Source organism: Gopherus evgoodei, chromosome 7 (genome assembly GCF_007399415.2).
Source record: "Gopherus evgoodei ecotype Sinaloan lineage chromosome 7, rGopEvg1_v1.p, whole genome shotgun sequence".
NCBI classification, from domain to species: Eukaryota; Metazoa; Chordata; order Testudines; family Testudinidae; genus Gopherus; species Gopherus evgoodei.
Window position 1 is genome coordinate 46,624,452 of NC_044328.1, and position 21,610 is coordinate 46,646,061.

Sequence of the window (21,610 nt, forward strand, 5' to 3'; positions counted from 1 at the left end):
GAATTTCCTCTCCATGGTCTCTGTGTGTGTGAATACACTCACCTGTTCTTCACAGAAATTGCCTTTCCAAGTCTTTCTTGAATCAGGTCAGTTTTTAGAAAAAATGTGTTTAAGTTTTGCTAGAGTCAGGTCTGAGTCTGCATTAAAATGGATAAAAATGAAGAAGTTTGGTTTACTTATGATTTATTCCCTTTTTGCTGTAGCTATGTCAACAAAATTAAATAAGAAACTAATTCAATTATTAAAAATAATTAAAAATTACTCTTAGGCGAGTTTAGTTTTGGAGGCTTTTGGTGTACAAAAACCTGACATTTTTGTGAAGGCATCCTAGAGAAAAAAAAGGATGTACATTTGGAACTTTCTTAGCCCTTATTTAAAAAGGTTAGGTTGCTGAAAGACCCTAATTCTGGAAAAAATTACACATGTGAATAACTTTTTATCCATCTGAGTAGTCCCACTGAGTTAAATGGAATTACTCACTTGTGAAGTTACTCAAGTGCATACATGTTTCTAGGATGGGTGTCAGAGACAGCTTTTCTGTCACACGCTTTAGTTAAAAAGGTAAGAAGTAAACAAAAATTAAACAAATGTAAAACAAGCAGGGATAGTCTGAATAAAATTTCTCATTCAATTTGGAGCTGATCTGAAGCCCATGTAATTGGTTGGGATCCTGTCCATTTAGTTCAATGGGCTTTGGATCAGGCCCGGTTTCTAATGCCTTATTTTTTCTCATGTCATAAACCTTCTAGTTCTGCAGTTGTCCACAGAGTCTTCCAGAGTAGGCATGACTTGAATTTCTAATGTAAAAAACCAAGATGATAAAAATGACTTTAAAATAACAATTTTAGGCTTTCTTTATAGATCACCAAGAATCAGAAAAGGGGTCAAGTTCAGGTTTACTTGTTTAACTTTGCAGTTGACCTTTAATAAGAGAGACCTGATTTAACTTCATGACTATAGAAGTTCTCTATAATGTGAGATATAAAAGGGGCAGTCTGAAAAGGTAAAATGATGTGTTCCTTGTTTCTGTATCCACAGAGAAAAAAATCTCCATCATGGCAGGGAGGGCTTTGCAGCGTTACATGGAAGGAAAATGATTCCTAAAAGGATGTGAATAATAAATGAAAATCACTTCACATTCTTTTACTTTTGCTTGTGTATCAAGGCAGATGGTTTAGAAAAGACTTTTTTCTTCCATTGGGACACAAGGATGAAATTGAGGAATTACTCAGCTGAAAGCAAGATAAAAATGACAAGGAGAAATGGCTACTGAAGGAGACTCTTCCTCCTTTGACTAGAATCAGGTGCGGGAGCCACCTGGATTGGGAGGTGAAGAGGTGGATTGTGGACTTTGTTAGTGAAGAGCTGGAGGAGACATGCTTGGGTCTAAAAGTCTCATAAAAATTAAATGAAAACCCTGCAACAGAAGTAGGGGTCTCAGAGGGGGAAAAGCTGGGGATAATGTAGAAAGACTCAGCATCTGTGTGCAGTGCCAATATTGCCACTGGTACTGCAGAGAATGAGAAGGTGGGAGCATGCTCACATGGAACATGGCAGGCAGTCTGAACAGGGAGCAAGTAACATTAATTACAGGGATTTTCATTTTCTATATCAAAAAGATATTAACAATGGATTCAGTTGTTTTTCAAGAAGAGGTATCAGAGGGGAGGAAGGTATCCTCATGGAAACAGCTGCTCTGAGAACTCATTTGCACAAAACCAGGAAATGGCATGGGAGAAACATTTGCACAGTAGGCAGCAGAACACCATCATTACTAAAGCAGGGAGAAGGGCAGAGATGTTAAAAGTGAAAGCAGCAATATATCATGGATGGTGCACATCAGTAGACATACTGTTGAGTGACACAAACTCTATTATCCTTTGCCAGCTGCAAGGGCTAGCCCCTGTTGTGTTGTAAAATTTGTTATAAATGAAGTTACTGTAGCTGATAATGCTATTGACATTATCATAGAACTCAGCTGTGATGTTAGGCACAGCTCTGAGCAAGAGATGGTGTGTGAACTATACCATTCCAGGAGTAGCCCTAGGAGCAGCGTGACTCACTTCTGAGTCACCATTTTTTCCCTGCTTCCCCCTTGCTGATACGGGGTAGTAATTTGTTCCTGGCTTATTTCAGCAGCCAGCTCTGGGAGACACGAGGCAGGCGTGATAGGAAGTGACAGTTTAGAAAGGATATTTGATGACTGGTTTCAGTGGGTGTTTCGATGTGGAGGGAAGCAATATCCTGTTTTCCTAATCCACCGTTTACCTTTCCTGTTTCCCCAGTGTGGGTTTCCTCAGGAAAATCCCTCCTGTGCTCTTTGTTTGCCTTGACTGGGGATTCTCACAGCACACCTCCTAACCAGACATGACAAACCTGTGAAAAAAATGCAGAAATTGGGCTTGTTTTTGGCTTGTAGCTTGTTGCTTGTTTGGCGTATAGCTTGTTGCTTGTTGTACCTTGTTGCTTCTTTTTTATTATCAGCTCCCAGCAAGCAGGGACAAGGGAGGAGAGAGTCAGGGATGCACATCCGGTCCACCACAGTCCTAGACTGCATGCCAGGGGGATCTAGTCACATAGAGTGTTGGGGTTCTTAGGGACTGGCTGTTTTGGCCTTGTTCTGAAATGAGATTAGCTTGATTTTTGGCTTAATATGAAAATCGGGGTGCTTATTTACTGCGTGAAAGTTGGCAACTGTGCTCCTAGCCCTACTTGCTGCTTCATCCTGCTTCTCCCCTCCCAAATGTTGCTAATCATTACTGGGGCTTCTTCTGGTCCCCAAGCTGCTTGCTTCCAACCTCCCATCCTGCATTATACTCTTCCTATCTGAAGGCTTCCTCTAGGGCCCCCTTACCCTCCTGGCTTCTGCTGCTGTCCCAAACTGGGGGCTTCCTCCAGGTGATTTCCACCCAGCCACTGCATTAGTTACAGGGATTTTCATGCTGCCCTGTAGGGGGGAGGGATAGCTCAGTGGTTTGACCATTGGCCTGCTAAACCCAGGGTTGTGAGCTCAGTCCTTGAGGGTACCATTTAGGGATCTGAGGCAAAAATCTGTCTGGGGATTGGTCCTGCTTTGAGCAGGGGGTTTGACTAGATGACCTCCCAAGGTCCCTTTCATCCCTGATATTCTATGATGCAATCAATTTCTCTGGAGCATCCTTATTTGGTAAAGGCAGTTTTGAGTGTGTTAAGGTATATATCCTGGACCTTCTCCTCTGAGGTATATTCTAAGGTATCTGAATGTCTGGCTGTAGATAACAGATTTCTTGGTGTGTCTAGGGTGGTTACTGGATCTCTGAAGATAGGTGTGGTGATTCAGGGCTTTCTTGTGTATGGCTGTCTGTGGGTTTCCATTATTGAAGCTGATGATCTTCTCTTTGATAAGCTCAAATGCCCCGTGCCTTGGTGCCAACCTACTATTGCTATTGGTTGTTCCATTAGGAGAGAATATTAATTCTATGCAACCTTAATTCAGCCTCCTTGTTGTTATACATTATGACACAGCCTTTAACTGCATGCTTACATATTATTTTTTCCACAGGAATCCTTTCTCATTCAGTGCACAGGATGAACTTACCCTTGGGATGAATCAGGATTGGGTAGTAAAAGAGGCTATTGTCTCAAGGACTGCTGCCTCATTTGTTGCAGAAGTTGGAAGGTGTTCAGGGAATGAGCCAGGGAATTGCAGGGAGAGAAAAGATGCTACTCTAGAGAATTGGACACCATCCCTGCTTCTGCCACATAGTTCTTATATGATACTGAGTCAAGATGCTTAAATAAATTTTTGTATGGATAGGAAAACTGGTAAAACCTGGGTTTTGCCATGGAATGTCCATTTTCTGTCCCTGGCTTCTGCATGAGCAGTAACATTGTGACGACAGACATAACCACTCATCACTCCTTCCCCTCTAGTTCCCTTGTATTAAGGGGAGTAACTTGTCCTGGTTGTCATGACAACAGCTGCCTTTGATAACTGATTTACCTCAGACAGCGTGGTACATTATTACAAAGAAGGGTCCCTGGAGGGACTGTAGGGAAAGCAGGCCGGCTTTGGCTAGGTGCCTGCTGTGTTCCTCTGACTTTGTACTGTGGTAACTTACACCATTTCTTTTTTAATGGTAATTGTTACTTTTCTTTTTTTAAAAAGGGTTACATGAAAATTCCAGCTCATTTTCAATGATATTTGTTTATTTGCTTCTTACAAAGTTGGGGCTGTGGCTTTTGTGAATATTTAGCTTTTCAAAAAAGCAAGGAATATAGCTGACTCACTACTCAATTTTCTGTTACACAGTTTCAAAAAAGTAGTTTCCAGTTTGCAGTAAAACTAGAGTTTCATTAAACATGTTTTGTTTGACTACAGTATAATTTAAACATTTTCAATACATTGGTCAACATGGCATCCAGTTGTGAAATATGGAGCTTCACAAAGATAACAGTGGCAATGAAATATACTTTGAAGACAACATTGGTCTGTAAACAACACTATAACAGGGTGTACCAGGCATTTGCTGCCCCCATCAGAGACCACACTGCCTTGTTGCACCTTCCCCCCAGGAAGGTATCCTGTGAGAAGGAAAGAACAGCAAGTTCAGACTTTAAGTATTGCCTAGTGAGGCCTCCCATGATCAGCTGCAGGCAGAACCAGCAAGAACTGGCCCTCCAGCACTTGTAAAGGCTGGAAGCAGACAGAAACCAATCCAGACAGAGACCAGCAGGCCAAATAGAAATGGCTAGCTGCTTCTATTGGGGACCAGTTATGAGTGAAGCCAGGATAGGGAATGAAGACTTTCATTGAACTAATCAAGTTATCTGGCCTGGTCAAGAGCCTAACCTTGAAAATATTTGCTTTCAATCTCTGTAGAGAACTATTGCTTATATTAAGGACTTTAATGCCCAGTGGCTACTTTGAGTTCAGTGTGAATTTGTTATTTTGTAAACCTCTGGTGAGCCTGCTCCGTGTAGCACCAGGCCCAGGTGAGCTCTTGCCAAACAAGTAAGGGAAAAACATTCTGCCTATTTAAAAAAAAAAAAGGGAAATTCACCAGCAAAAAGTTCATTTAACTTTAGTTAAGGCTGCTCTCATCAGTAAACTAAGACACACACAATTAGGAAATACAAAGTTAAGTATTAAAAAGGACTTCAGTAATGCAGTGGGGAGAGTATGCTTATAAGATTTGTTGCTGACAGCAAACTGGGAGGGATTGCAAGCACTTTAGAGGACAGGATTAGAATTCAAAAGGAAGAATTGTTCAGAAATCAATGAGATGAAATCAAGAAAGACATACTTAGGAATGAAAAATCAAATGCATAATGGGGAATAACTGGCTAGGTAGCAGTACTGCAGAAAAGGAACTAGGAGATATAGTGGGTCACATATTTATTATAAGTCAATAACATGAGTCAGTTGCAGAAAAGGCTAGTATTTTGTAATTTATTAATAGGGGTGTCATAGGTAAGACCCAAGAGATAATTGTTCCATTCTACTTGGTACTGGTGATATATTGGCTAGAGCACTGTATCCAGTTTTAGGTAACAAATGCTAAGAAATGTTGACAAATTGGGGGAAGTTCACAGGAGAACAAAAAAAAAAGATTTAGAAAACATAATTTCTGAAGAAAGGTTAAAAATGTGGAGTATGTTTAGGTTTGAGAAAAGAAGAGTGAGGGGGGTACCTGATAAGTGTTCACTGTCTTCTTTATAACAGCTCTTAATATTTTTAATCAGTTGGTCTCCATGTCCACTGAAGGTAAGAGAAGAAGTACTCAGCTCAATCTTTAGGAAGGGTCATTTAGGTTCGATATTAGAAAGTTTTTCCTAACTACAAGGATAGTTATGTACTTGAACAAGTTACCAAGGGAGATTTTGGAATTCCTGTCACTGGAGGGTTTTTAACAACAGTTTGGACAAACACCTGTCAGGAATGGTCTAGGTATACTTGGTCTTGCATAGGTGTAAGGGAATGGACTAGATGACCTCTTGAGGTCTCTTCCTGCCCTACATTGTTATGATTCTGTGAAAAGTCTGTGAAGTCAAGTACTTTCAATTAAGAAAATGTCAGAATGAACATTGCCCATACAATGTTAGTTTGGAGCTCTTGTTCACATGCATTATGATACAGCCTTTAATTACAAGATCCCTTTTTTTTTTTTTTTTTTACATAAGACCTCTGGTTCATTTAGTGACTAGGATGCACCTACTTTGGGGATTAATTGGGGTTGTTAAAGGGCAGTTATCATTGTACAAGGGCCCCTATATTTAAGGCTTTTCCTACATTCACCTTTGTGTCTCCCACATACTGTAATAGTATTAGCACCTAGTTTTGAAATACAGTGTAATATGAGACGTCACACTTTTAAATAAAGCATTTATCCTAGCAGTAATGGAATTTCCTTCTGCTGCAGAAAGATGATCTATTAGTCTGAAAATATTAGTCTGAAAAGTTAATCAGAAGCTGCATTTGATAATTTGTTTAGCCTTGCAATAATCAAGGTGAAGAGTAATTTATGTAGAGTTATCTGTGCTTACCAGACATTGGCCATTGACAGTAAATTCACAAATAAAGGACTTTCTTTAGATTTAATATTTTTTATGCCATCTCTTCGATGGAGGAGGATATTTAGCTGTAGCTGCCTCAGAGAACTTGGTGGTCATAGGGGCCAGTTTACATCATTACTCACCACCTCTGACATTACATCCTACTGGAAAAGTTCAGAAATCCCAATACTTGACATTGATTCTGTCTCCTTAGAAAAATCAACTATCTATATAAATCTTTAAAGGATATGTTGATGTGCTATTTCACCCTTTAGCTGGCAAATGCACAGATATATGCTGAGCTAAATACCATCCAAAATGTTTTTATTGGTTCTTTTAAACTAGAAGTTAGGAAAGGATTAATTTTGCTGCCAGGGCTGATTGTAACATTGCTAAATGCAGTAAAGGAATCATTATCTTCTTTGGTACCTACACAGGTATTGATATTAGCATTTAGTTACATTACTTTTATGGCATTGTAGCTACCTTTGATCATTCACTTTTTATGAATATTATAGACTTTGATTGTGAGGCTGTTGCAGTAGCTGGAAATAATGAAAAATGTCCAAGACAGCCCTAATATAGATTATTTATACTGGAAAAAGAAAAGAATTGTTCCTTTCAATCAGAGGAGAATATGACAGTTATTTCAAGGCATTTTTAACATCCAGTGACAACATTTAAAGTAGTAGGACTTGATCCCAATAGGCTTCCCTAAACTTTCCTCCTCTCATTTCCGTTGTTTTGTACCAAACTGATTAAGCATTGTGCTTTTTTTCTATTGGCAGATTTTCTTTTGTAATAGAAAATGTATCTATTTGTATGTATATACACTGTTGGACTATCATATATATATACAGAGGTATATGTAGATTTATAGTCAGGTTATATAAATATAGAGAAACGAATTCCTTTTTAAGAAAGTTTAATGAAAACGCGTCATACCATTTTTTAGAGTGAGATAGAGCTTCAACTAGGTCCACATAAAATGGAGTTGATAACATGCTGACGGTATATTTCAAATACTATGGTTCAGAATCTGCTGGCGTGCACTGGTGTAGCTCCACTGACATCAGTCAGTGTCTGTCCCTGTATCTTGAAATATTACACGTATTGTAGGAAGTCTGTATTCATGATGTTTTAAGTAATTGAGTAGAGAAAATACATGTGTGTCTTTCTTTTGGACTAGAGCAATACAACTTTGATTGGTAAACTACATCAAATTGCTTTAGAGAAATAAATTTCATAAGACTCCTTGCACCCTTACATACTGTATGTGTTGTCTTAAATATATAATATGACATCATTGTTAGATAAAATAAATTAGGAGTAAAATTATATAGAGTAAGTGTTGGCCAAGACAGTAAAAATATCAACTACTAATTTCAAATGTTAATAATAACGCAGCCACTTTGGACTAGCAGAAATAGTTTGAAGGAAAAACAAAATGAGAATACTGCTATACTAAAAGTGTGAAGCTGACACACACAGTACCCTCTAAAGTATCTCAAGGCTTTTTCCATATCTTCCATGCTCCGATGATTTTTTCATTATGTGCTGTCAGATGAAAGGCGTTTCTAATTTTCAAAGATTACATGAATTGAATTTGCAGTGCATATCTTTTACATTTAGCAACTCACCAGCGTAGTTCTATAGAATTATTAAAAATACTGTAGAATATAGCAACTTAAAAGCAACCAAACTGTATCGTGTCTGGCCCTTTTAAACCACATGCAAAGATAGAGCAAAATGTTTACATAGGTGTAGTGATGATGAAGTGGACATGCATTGTGGTGCTTCTAATATCATGTGGAATGTATCCCAAATTGAAAAAAGCAGTAGTACAACAATTCAAAGTATAAAATATATGATATCTATGTAATCGTTTTTCCACTTAATATAAGCAAAGTGTATATTCATCATACTGAATGCACTTTGACATGGTAGCGGTTGATGCTTGAAAATGTAAGCTGGTGGTTTGCACACATGCAAACCCACCTCTATTCAGCAAAACACTTAAGCATATGTTTAAGTACCATTGACCTTAATTAGATTTAAGCACATGTTTAGTTATCCAAGTGCTTAAGTGCATTGCTGGATTGGGGACACAGAGAGAGAAATTGTTAAAAGATGTTAAATAGTAATTGTATACATAACAGTTTTGTTTTCTATAATGTTTGTTTCAGGCTGACAAGAAAGAAAAGAGTAATGCCCTGAATATTGCAATAGATAATATGTGCAAGAAGACAAGAAACCTTCGCAGACAGGTAAAGAACTTGGGACAAAGGGATGGGAAATCAGATTTATCTAAATATTATTTTTCCTGCTTTTGATATCATTATAATTTTTTTTAAAAAGAGGAATTCTCATTCAGAGCATTTATAATGTTACAAATATGTAACCCTCCAAAGGTCTAAGATTATGAATAAGGCCCCAGAAGTGGATCTGGGTGCATATATACATATAAAGTATGCATATAAATGAATCATTTTTTCAGAAATTTGCTTATTATGGCATTTGGAAATTTGCAGTAATTTTATGAAATTTTGTACAGGATTGATGAAATTTCACATATATTATTCTTGTCTAGCTGAATTTTGCCCAAAAACAAATCTTGAAAAGCCATTTTTGTTTGAAAATTAATTCTTATAAGTTGCTTAAGAACTGCTTGATGAGGAGGTTAATGATGCTGTATACCTCGTGACCATATTGAGTGGAGGAATAAGGCTTGAGCTGAAAGGCATAATATCCTGAGTTTTATTCCTACCTGTGCCAATATGTGGCTTTAATAATTCTTTTCAATTATAGCACATGACAAATATCAATTATGCCTCACAATGCTTCTGTGAAGTGGATAAAAATAATTACTCTGGTTTGTTTCTGGAGTTTTCATAAGATGTTTCAGGCTCTACAAGACCAAATGAAATATGGAATTAGGACTTCTCCAGTAGCTGGTTTTTGGTCCATATGGCTCAACTGGCAAGATCAGGGCCATAGTGTGCTCTGTCCCATGAGTAATGAAATATTCTAGTGTTCTACAGCTTCCATCACTTTGGTGCTTCAACTTCACACAAAATTTTATGGAGGTGACACAGTGAGGTTATGTTTGAAACTAGCTTTAATGAGTGATAGGGGATGTAGAATACAGCACACATGTCCTTCATAGACACATTGGTCCAGTCACCAGCCAGCTGGTAGGACATCATGAGCCATCCCACAAAGCCAACTTCAGTGAAAAAAAGATAAGGAAGGACGGATTCGGAAGTGGGTGTATATCATTTTGGAATTGTATCTTCTAAGAATTTCTAAACATATTAAAATATTTTAATGTGGCTTTTATTTATTATGTGTATATGTGTATGGTGCCATAGATCTTCATGGCACTTTTATCATTTAGTTATTTGTGTGCAGTCTACCATAGATGAGTGCTTCCCTCACTAGCAGAGCTGTATATGTTTTAAGGAAGGGATGATGGCACACTGATTCCAATGTCTCCTGCTATGTATCTTGAAATATTGCCAGTGTTAATACTCCCATCCCAGCTCTTTCCCGTTGTACTTGTGGATGATCTGTTGTGCTTTGCACAGATGTTTTGCCTATGGTTATTGTTTAGTTATTTTCTGGAAGGGATCTTAGGGCAGATGTTCCCATGTCTGTCCCCTTCTCCTATCTACTGATAGCTTTTCTGCACACACTGCAGATTTCATTACCAATGTCCTTTTGAAACAGGGAAAAGAGATTCCCTCACTAATAATTACTCTGTTTATTTCAGGTCTTTTGCAAATGTTGCAAGTGAGAAAGCAGTTTTCCATACTCATCACAACATTGGTTCTAATAGCATCACACACACATGCTGAGATTCCTTCTTTACCTTCTGAGGACAGTATACTGACAGATTTTTATAAACTATGCTTTTCCATATGTTCATTTTTTGCCTCCTCTGATGCTTCAGTAACCAAATCCAAATCTTTCATAAGGGGAAAACCTTACACCTTAAACAACAGCAACAAAGTAGTTTGCCAAAAGTCACACTTTCTCTGCCTTCTGCTTATGGTGTCTGCAAGATCTTTCTTTTTCATTGTATAATATGATATGTTTACCGTCCCAGTAACAATCACCACCAAGGTTGTGCCTGATTTTCTTTGTCTGCCTGCTTACCTTTCTGCCAGTATTATAATGTAGTTCATGGGGTTCTGCCTCATAGGTGGTAAGAGTTAGAAACAGACCCCTTAGGTATAGAAAAAATTGCTTGCTATGATCATGTTGAAGAGAAATTGATATTGCTTTAGACACCACAAAATAATTTTTCTGGACTTTGCCTTTCAGTCTGTTTCCCTTCCTTTCTCTTCACCATTTTATCCCTTTCCTTGTTTTTGCATGATTTTGTTTCCTTTCTTTGTGTGTTGCTATAAGAATTCTGTTTCTAAAACCCGAGCACCATACATAACTCAGCAAAAGGCAAAAACAGTAACAATATTGCATAGTTTTTATTCACCACAACAAAAGGCATGGCTGTGGCTCTGTTTTCTTAAAAGTAACTGTTTCATTTTGCTGAATTTCAGGAAAGAGAGTTCCTCAGAACCACAGTATAGCAAGAACTAAAAACTTCATATATGAAAGATTAATTAAGCCAATCAATCAATAAACAGCTAAAGAGAAGAATTATGCAACAAGATAAAATAAAATGTTGATTAGAAAGCTGGCTTTAACTTTCTGGATCCTGCAGTTATGTTATGCATCAAAGGGTTATTACAGTAACTATTCCTAAAATGGAACTTTGATGAAACTCTGCATGGATGCAGAGATCTGTGTTATGCGGGACTGGGGCTTTAGTATGCAACGTGGCATTTGTGGTGTTCTTGTGCAGCATCACAAGATAGCATGAACTGTGCACCTATTAAAATTTATCTGACAAGCTCTAACGGGCTTGCTCCTGCAATGCTGAGGTCAGTGGGAGATTTGCCTTTGAATTGAATAGGTTCAGCATCAGGCTGTCCTCTGAATGCATTAGTTCAGTGCAAGTAAAATGCAGTAAAATGAGTGAAATTTAAGTGATACACACATTTTTAGATGACATGCTTGATTTGGCCATTATCTGATCCAAAACAAACCTGTCAGAGAAAATGAAACAACATCCATGGATACAGTGCTGCTGTGGCTTTTTTATGTTAGTATTGTAATGAAATTTGGCAAGTTCAGGACCTCTCCCTTCATAAAGAAAATAATAAAGTAGATTGGTGTGTGTTTAATTGGAATAGCAATGTCTTAGATCCTAATCCTACAAAGGCATACAGACATGCTTAATTTTAAAGAGATGAGTAGATCCACTGACTTCAATTGCACTGGCCACATGAATGAAGTCAAACGTGCTTTTGCAGGATAGGAGTCTACAAGTATTTTGCTCTTGTTGTTGAAACTCTTACTCTCCCTTTCTGAGTTCTTAAAATGGAGAATAAACAAATGTAGGTAGATGTTGAATGTGCAAATGGAGACTCTAATACTGCATTGGGATCAGATAAGCTGGGCCCCTATGGGCATGTTGACACTGCACATCAAGCCTACCTCTACACTACGCACTGATTGTGGCGGCATGTAGTATATGGGTAGCTACAAGTCAAAGTGAAAAGCAGGCTGCATCCACACTATGGTATGTACTTATTTGTGTCAGTGAAAGGCTTTGATGGGGGGAAGCAGTAGGGAAAGTTTTCAGAAGCTCTCTGCTACCAGATTCTTTCTGGGGAAAGCCACCAGAAGCCTTTCTTGTTTCCGGACTCTTTTTAAGTGGCGGAAGAAGGCTCTGGCAATGGGGAGACAGTGTAGGGTGACCAGATGTCCTGATTTTATAGAGACAGTCCTGATATTTGGGACTTTGTCTTATATAAGGGCTTATTACCTCCCACTCCCACCCTGATTTTTCACACTTGCTATCTGGTCATCCTAAGGCAGTGGGACACTGCATAGCTAAAAAGAGCAGTGGAGATGGGGAGGCACAGCTTGGGCAAGAAAAGAGCCATGTAGGTGAGTACTCAGGTACATACCCACATCCATCATGTTTTTACTTGCCCAAGCTGTGTCTTGCCAGCTACACTGCTGTTTATACGCACAGGGCTGGTGCTTCTATTTAGACGACCTAGGGCTCCAGGATTTGGGAGGGCGGCATTTTGCCACCCTCGGTGGCAATTCGGCGGAGGGGGGTCCTTCCGCGCTCCAGGTCTTCAGAGGCAATTCTGCGGCGGGTCCTTCACTCGCTCCGGGACCCGCCACTGAAGTGCCCCGAAGACTGGGAGCGCGGAAGGACCCCGCCGCCGCAGAATTTCTGCCATCCGGGAGCACGGGAGGGTGGCAGGCGACTTCGGTGGACCTCCCGCAGGCACACCTGCGGAGGGTCTGGTCCTGTGGCTCTGGTGGAGCATCTGCAGGCATGCCTGCGGCAGGTCCACCAGAGCCGCGGGACCGGCAAGCAGCAAAGCGCCCCCCGCGGCGTGCTGCCGTGCTTGGGACGGCAAAATGGCTAGAGCCGGCCCTGCGCCTAGGGCACCAAAAACTCTGGCGCCGCTCCTGAATACGCATGCTGGGGTCAACCCAAGTATGTACACTACATGCCACCAAAAGAAGTATGCCGTGTAGATATATCCTTCACCAGAGGTCTGTGGAACTTGGGCTTGTGGACTCAGTGTTTCCAAGCACATGCTTGAGCAGTCCCACTGCATTGTAAACCTGTGTTTAGAATTCCTGGACCCAGGATCCACAGCCATGCTAATGTGTCCATGCTGCACTAGGCTGACCTTCTGACTCGGGTCTGTGGCTTGATTTGAATCCACGCTGCAGAATGACAGGGCTTAGACCCAAGTCACAGCAGGGCTTAGGATCTGATCCTCCCCCCATAGCAGGATCCTAGGACCCAAGTCATGAGTGCTTCCTGAACCGGATCAGATTGATTTGTGTGTGGAAGGAAGAGAGGCTTGGGCTAAAACCTGAATCAGAGTCAGGGCTTAGCGTTCAGTGTAGACATTATGTCTGTGCAACATCTCATTGATTTAGGATCATATAATGTATATTATGTGATAAGCTAGTTTCAAATAGATTGCAAAAAGTTCCAAAAATGGCTTGAACAACATTTTTCAGGAATGTCACAGTCTGACTCAATGTCTATTGAAGTCAGTGGGACGCTTTTCTTTGACTTGAGGTATCTGATCAGGACTTTAGATAGACAAGTATTTTCCAAAATAGTTGGAATCTATATTAGGGTGACCAGACAGCAAATGTGAAAAATCAAGACATGGGGTGGGGGGTAATAGGTGCCTATAGAAATATCGGGACCCTATAAAATAGGGACATCTTGTCACCCTAATCTATATCCAAAGTTTGCCTTGCAACACAATTTTTCTCTGTTGCTAGCTCTGTGGATATGCTTCCCCATATAAAGGGAGAGTAACATCAGAAAGGCTTTGTTTTTTCATATCTGCCTAACCGTAGGAGTGCTTACCCCCACTGAGCTTTTTCACAGAGGGACGTTGGAACTAAAATGCTATATTAAAATATTTTCCTTTGGGAGCAAACCAATTAGTGTCTTTTCACTTCAATATTTTAAGATGCTTTTTCTTTTCTGTTGCAATCAATGTCTTCTGTATTACTATCAACATTTTTTATATGTACTGATAAACTAGCTAGAACAAATAAGTACATATTTTGCACTGGGGAACTTAATACAATTGATAAAGTTAATTATATTCCATGTAATGCTTTGATTTGTGTACTTCCTAGAGTGTATTATACGATTACAATGAACTCATTTAGATTTAGAACCTAGAAAATATCCTCTGAGTAATTTCTCAAACATCAGTTATAAGATTATATGAAATCTAATTTAAGAGAACTAATTTATACTGGAATGCTACACTTCTTTAATAATTTAAGATGGAAGTTCAAGAACAATTAATGCAAATGGAGAAAATTGGACATCAGACTTGTTTATTATTCTCCTTGCTGTATTAATCTATTATCACGTTCTTATCAGTGATCTCATTGGTATAATTACCATGCCATATACAATTTAGCTAATCAAAATATATTGTTGGGCTTGCAACAAGGTAGAAAACATTTGGGTAATTTTATAGTTATGACAATACATAATGTAGAATATATTGGGTATAAATGAGAATAAACATCATTATACTTGTATGCTCTTCCAGAGCTCTTAGAGCCTGATCTTTAAGAGAAAATGCAAAGGAGACGAGGATAGATGTATTTTAGTGATAAATTATTTATTTTATTGGACCCAATTTAACAGTCCATCCCTGTTGAGAAAAACATTTTAGTACATGTTCAGCTTCCATTGACTTCAATGGGACTCATGCATCTGCATAAAGGCTTGCTGAAGTGAGACCATGAGAGAGAGAGAGAGAGTGTGTGTGTGAAATAATATATTTTATAATAAAATTATCCCTACAAATTATATACAGATATCTTTGAAGTGGATAAATTGTAGCTTCAGTAATTTCCATGTATATATTGCCCTTTTTATAGGATACAAAGAAATTCATAGAAGTGCTGATAATTTATAGTTCAGATTACAATTACTGTATATTGATCTTGTTCAGTTGTGACAGTTTTTATATTTACTGTAGTAGTCTGTAATAAAGAATATAATACAATCAGCTGATAGGAGGATGATGCTTTATTTTTCAGCTTCGGAAAGCTATTATAGATCATGTCTCAGACTCCTTCTTGGATACCACTATTCCACTTCTAGTTCTCATTGAGGCTGCTAAAAATGGAAGAGAAAAGGAAATAAAGGAATATACTGTGATATTTCAAGAACACACCAGCAGGCTTGTGGAGGTAGGCTTCATGGATCTGCAGCTGGACTGAATATATGTGATAAGTGACTTCATACTGCACTATATTTTTCTGCCTGATTTGATAACATAGTTACGCATAGTAACTCAGCAAAATGCATCAGCAGCTAAATTCAGTAACAACATATGCTTTCTTTGTTTACTTCCTGCATAGCTCTAAGATCTGGATTTATGTGATCTTGGCCTCATATGAGATTTCATGACAAAGGAAACTAGTGGGTTATTTTCTTCCCTTTTTAAATTAATGGGAGGCTTTCTGAAGAGGAGTTCAGTAGGAGTAGGATCAGATGGTAAGAAACAATAACTTGAAATATTTTGGACCTCTGCTACCTGGACTGTTGGAAGCCACAAGTCAGTGTTAGTTATTTGTGAACTGTTTCATCCTTAATATGTCTAACATGCAGCATAATGTGAAATGTATAATCAAGCTTCCTGATCAAGGACTTGTTACTTGGCCCGCAGTTTAAAGCCATGTTCCTGGAAAACTGATCCAAGGTGGGTAGATGCCTGTGGTTGTGTGGATCCTGGAGTAGATATAAGAATCTGTCTGTATGTACCAGTTTGCAGGATTTGGTCCTAAAAATATACTCAGATATGTGCAAAAATAAGTTACATTTTATTCAGAGTAGAACAATTTTATATATGAAAGGTAACATTATCTTCTATTACTTGTGCTGAATAGAATTGATTGGGACATTGACAACCAATCCTGTAAACACTATGTACATGAGTAACTATACGCAAAGGGTCTATTCACATGGATAAAGTTACTTGTGGTTGTGCAGCACACTAGTGTTTAAACACTAAAACACTGGAAATGCCCAAGATGGGGTTCTCAAAGCAATATAATCTCAGATGCATGCAACAGGTGAGCTGATGCTTTTTCCTCTTGTATCCAATGTCAATGATGTAAAACTTGGGGAAAAATCAATGATTTTTCTGCCTTTATTATATTTATTGCTTCACATTATATTCAGCAGTAATGCAAGAAACCTACAGGCATACATTAAGAAAGACAGACATTAGCTTCAGCAAGTTAGCATAAGGTTTGAGGTTATGCACTTTAAACAGATAAACTTTGCACAGATAAGTGGCCCAAAAGAAAATCCCAAATATTTGGGGAGCTGAAAATAGAGTTTAAAGGGAAGTTCTGACCACAGGTACATGAGTCAACCACAGAGTGTCCTGGCAACGAACTGATGTACATAGCAGGAACATGAGATACATCTAAGGTTAGCCTGCTTGTTTGTCTTTTCTGATAAGTTTCTTATTTTCTTATGGGCTTGATTAATTGTTTTATTATAATAGGCGTATATTAGAGTATATTTTGGCTGTAACAGAAGAGACCTGCAGGCCACATCCTGTATGTTGAGTTAAGGCAAGGTTAGCATACAGATTTTTAGGACCTTTCAGCTAGATAGATGGTGATGAGCTAAAGCAGGTCCATGTATGGCTGTGACCTTTAACAGAGAGGATGCATTAAAGCAGGTTGCCATAGGGGCTTTCCTAAGTTCCTACCCTTTTAAACAGGTACAACACAACTTGGAACTTGGAAAGAACTGAAATAACCAGTCAGGACAGAAATTACAAATATGATACCTAATCACAAAAGGGTGATGGTAATGAATTGACATATAATAAGTTAAGATCATTGATATACTAACCTATAGTAAAAAGCTACTCCAATATTAGTAAGGTGCAGAAGTACAAATAAGGAAAAGGGGGAAAATCCCCTACTGAATATGCATCGAGCATAGCAGAGTCAACGTAATGTATTAGAAAAGTGGCATCCCAACCTAGAGGCAGTAGGAGAAAGAGATGTAGTCCTTGGGAGATGCCAGAATGATGGCCACTGGTGATGACGGGGAAGGGGATAGTGATGAGGAAGACGATGGCTAACACTTCTACAAGGGATGGTGTGACTATATGGATGTTGTGGCAAGGCACCTTCTCAGTCTCCCCAGACTCTGCTGCTTTTAGCCCTGGTGAGACAGGCTCAGGTAATACAGTCCCCCTTGGGACACAGGGGAAGTTTGCTCCCCGTATCTCCACCAGTCCTGGTTAGTGAATTCTTACCCCCTTGTGGGAGAAAGTACTGCCTCTCCTCCTGGAAGATCTCGCTGTTTTACTGCTCCTGCACTCCTGGCAGCAGGGCTCCTTCTCTCTCTGCTCTTTCCCCTTCCTTCCACAGGGAAGGGTTTAAAAAGGTCTCAGGCAGCCCCAAGTTGGAATCAGCTGATCCCAATTAACCTCAGGTAACTCCCCCCTCAGCTGATTCTAATTTGCTACCTTGGTAACCTTTCACAGCTGAACCTGATTGACCTGTGGTTGCCTCCCAGTTGATAAGGAGGAGGGCCTTTTAACCTCTGGTACTGATTCCTACTCCTCCCTTGCAGCTGTCTGTCCTGAGTTTATCACATATCCTCCCCCCCCCCCGTTCAACACTACAGGGTTGGGCTACTTGGGTCGGCAAACAATGTACCCTTGAAAGGCCATCCGCGTTGCCATGCTTGATTCCAGACCTATGTTGTACTCTGAAGTGGAAGGGCTGTAGCGACAGGAACCACCTTGTCACTCTCGCATTTTTCTCTTTGTTTTGGTGCATCCACTTCAGAGGGACATGGTCCATGATAAGGGTAAACCTCCATCCGAGTAGGTAGTAGCGAAGGCTTTCTACGGCCCACTTCCAGGCTAGGCATTCCTTCTCTACTACGGCATATTTACGTTCCCTGGGCAGGAGTTTCCTACTGAGGAACAGGACTGGGTGTTCTTCTGCTCCAACCATTTGGGAAAGAACCGCTCCCAATCCAACCTCAGAGGCATCCGTTTGCAGGATAAACTCTTTCTCCCAGTCTGGAGATATCAGCACTGGATCGGTGCAGAGGACGGTCTGCAGCTCTGCAAAAGCCTCCTCAGCCATCTTACTATATCTGGACCACGGGCTTTTGTTAGGTCTGTTAGCGGGCAGGCCCTGGTGGCGAAGTGGGGGATGAACCGCCTGTAGTACCCAACCAGCCCCAGGAATGCTCTGACTTGTTTCTTCCGGACTGGTCGGGGCCAATTCTGAATTGCCTCTAACTTGTTGAGTTGGGGCTTCACCACGCCTCTCCCCACTATATACCCAAGGTACTTGGCTTCTGCTAACCCAGTTGCACATTTGGAGGAATTTGCAGTCAGCCCCGCCTTCCTCAAGGTGTTGAGGACTGCTTCTACCTTTCCCAAGTGCGTCTCCCAATCTGGACTATGTATAATGACGTCGTCAAGATAGGCGGCTGCATACTTGCCCTATGGGCGCAACAGTTTGTCCATGAGCCGTTGGAAGGTTGCAGGAGCGCCATGTAAACCAAAAGGGAGGACAGCGTATTGATACAGTCGTTCTGGTGTTGAGAAGGCCGTCTTCTCCTTTGTCGGCCTTGGCCAAGGGAATTTGCCAATAACCCTTAGTCAGGTCAAGGGTGGACAAAAATCGTGCTTTCCCCAGTCGGTCAATTAACTCATCTACCTGGGGTATGGGGTACGCATCAAATTGACACACCTCATTCAGTTTCCAGAAGTCATTGCAAAATCTCATACTGCCATCCAGTTTAGGTACAACGACCACTGGGCTTGACCATTGGCTAAGTGACTCTTCAATGACTCCTAACTTCAACATTTTCCTGACTTCCGTTTTGATCTTTTCTCTTTTTGCCTCCGGGACCCGGTATGACTTGACATTCACCTTCACTCCAGGCTCTGTGAGGATGTGATGGTGAACCTCAGTAGTCCTGCCTGGCTTTTCCGAGAACACGTCCTGGTTGCGCTTGATCATGTTGATCACCTCAGATCGTTGGTCAGGGGTCAATTCTGGGGATATTCTCACTTGGCCAGGTGGGTTGCTCTCGGGAGGAGGGACCCTAGAGTGACCACATGAGCTTCTCTGTCCTGCCAAGGTTTCAATAGGTTTACATGATAGATTTGCTCCAGCTTCCGGCGTCCAGGCTGTCGGACCTTGTAATCGACTTCTCCAGTGGCTTCTATTATTTCATATGGCCCCTGCCATCTGGCCAGGAGCTTGCTCTCCACTGTGGGTACAAGCACCATTACCCGATCTCCCACCTGGAATTTTCGGATCATCTCTTGGCGATTGTAGTATGTTTGTTGGGCCCCTTGTGCCCTTTCCATGTGTTCCCACACTATGGGGGTGACTTGGGCTATCCTGTCTTTCATCTGCGACACATGCTCGATGAGGTTTTTCCCTAGGTTCCGCTGTTCTTCCCAACTTTCCTTGGCAATGTCCAGTATGCCGCGGGGGTGGTGACCATATAACAGTTCGAATGGGGAGAACCCAGTTGAAGTCTGTGGTACCTCCCTTATCGCAAACATTAGGTACGATAGCGGGGTGTCCCAGTTCTTCCCATCCCGGCTCACCACCTTTCGTATCATGTTCTTCAATGTTCTATTAAAACGCTCGACGAGGCCGTCTGTCTGCGGATGATAGACTGATGTCCTTAGGGTCCCGTATGTGGAGCATTGCATATAGGTCCTTCATTAATTTAGACATAAAGGGAGTCCCTTGATCCGTCAGGATCTCTTTGGGTATTCCCACTCTAGCAAAAATTTGGATTAATTCTTTAGCTGTAATCTTGGACGTAGTGTTCCGTAGGGGAACAGCCTCGGGGTACCGGGTGGCATAATCTATCACCACCAGTATGTGCTGATGGCCTCAGGCCAATTTTTATGGTGGCCCTACTAGGTCCATAGCTATTCGCTCAAAGGGGACTTCAATAATCGGCAGAGGTACCAAAGGTGCCCTTAGGCATGGTCGGGGTCCATGTAATTGGCATTCCGGACAGGAGGCACAATATCGTTGGACTGCTGCATATATTCCAGGCCAAAAAAACCTCTGCAGAATTCGATCCAGGGTTTTATCTATTCCCAGATGGCCCCCGAACAAATGGCTGTTGGCTAGCTCCATCACTCCCCTCTGATGTTTCTGTGGTACTAGGAGCTGTTCCATGACCTGCTCTTGGATACAGACTACCCTGTATAGCAGATCCTTCTTGATCATATAATATGGCCCTGGGCCCTTGGCTCTTCCTTCCACAGGGACCCCATTCACCTCAACTACTTCTTTGCGAATATTACTGTATGCTGGATCATTGGCCTGATCCTGCCCAAAATTCTCTAGTGAAGGTCCAATTTGCCCAAACTCAGGGGGTTCTACTTTCCCCTCCCCCTCGAGGGAGGTCCCTGGGGAACTGGGCCCAGCTGCGGGCCTCCCAACCTCCTGCCTAGTTTCCTTGTCAGTCTGACCAACTCTTTCCCCTATGAGTATAGGCTTCCTGTTCTGGGTCAGGATTCTCGTTCCTCTCCTCTTATCTGCCCTCCTTTCTCGACGAGTCTTCCCGGGCTTCCCAGGGGGCGTGAATAAATCCTGGGCAAATTCATGGAAGGCTGGGGGGTCACTAACTATCGAGGCTATCCCATTGCTTTCTGGGTCGTTACCTCCTTCTGACTCCCCTCCAGGAAGTAGACTGCCGAACCCAGGGAAGTCTTGTCCTATGAGGACTGGGTAGGGGAGTTTTGGGACCACCCCCACCATCACCTTAGTGGGATTTCCCAGGACCTCCATTTTTACTGGGATAGTCGGGTAGTGATTGACATCCCCATGGACACATGATATCCCTGTGCGCTTGGCCCGGGATAGTTGATCATACCCGACCAGCTTTCCCGAGACCAGCGTGACTGCACTTCCTGAGTCTACTAACGCGGTGGTCTTTATGCCATTCATTTTGACTGACCTAGTATATCTATGAGGGACCATCGCTACCCCTACTAGATTTATCAGGTCACATGGCTCTTCCAGATTTCCCAGGTCGCATTGCATGGGCTCCTCTAGATTTGGGCATTGGGCAGATATATGCCTTATCTCTCCACATGCATAACATTGGTATCCTACTCGGGGCAGCCCCTTGGTTTTCGGGCTGTGAGGCCTTACTCCTCGAGTCTTTCTCTCCCAGTCTCCAAGTCCCTCCGAGTATTCTGGCTGCTCTTCGGCCTCCTTCCTCCCCTCCACAGTTCGGCCTGGAGCTACAGCAACTCGGGCCCTTGGTACATAGCCTTGCCTCCTATTCGGGTGCCTCCCTTCCCCAGTGGTCCTGCGCTGCTAGATGTCTCTCTACGAGGGCAACTAGCTCATCATAGCAGGAGGGATCATTTTGACTGACCCATCCTCATAT

The 21,610-nt window shown here is 41.3% G+C and overlaps 1 protein-coding gene across 1 annotated transcript in view; it reads left to right on the forward strand.

Moving 5' to 3' along the window:
• The window catches only part of CTNNA3 (catenin alpha 3), a 987,819-nt gene that overhangs the window by 518,803 nt on the left and 447,406 nt on the right, over positions 1–21,610 (forward strand). Inside the window, 2 exon segments of the mRNA XM_030569668.1 lie at positions 8,721–8,801; positions 15,223–15,375. Of these exon segments, the coding sequence (XP_030425528.1) occupies positions 8,721–8,801; positions 15,223–15,375 (234 nt within the window).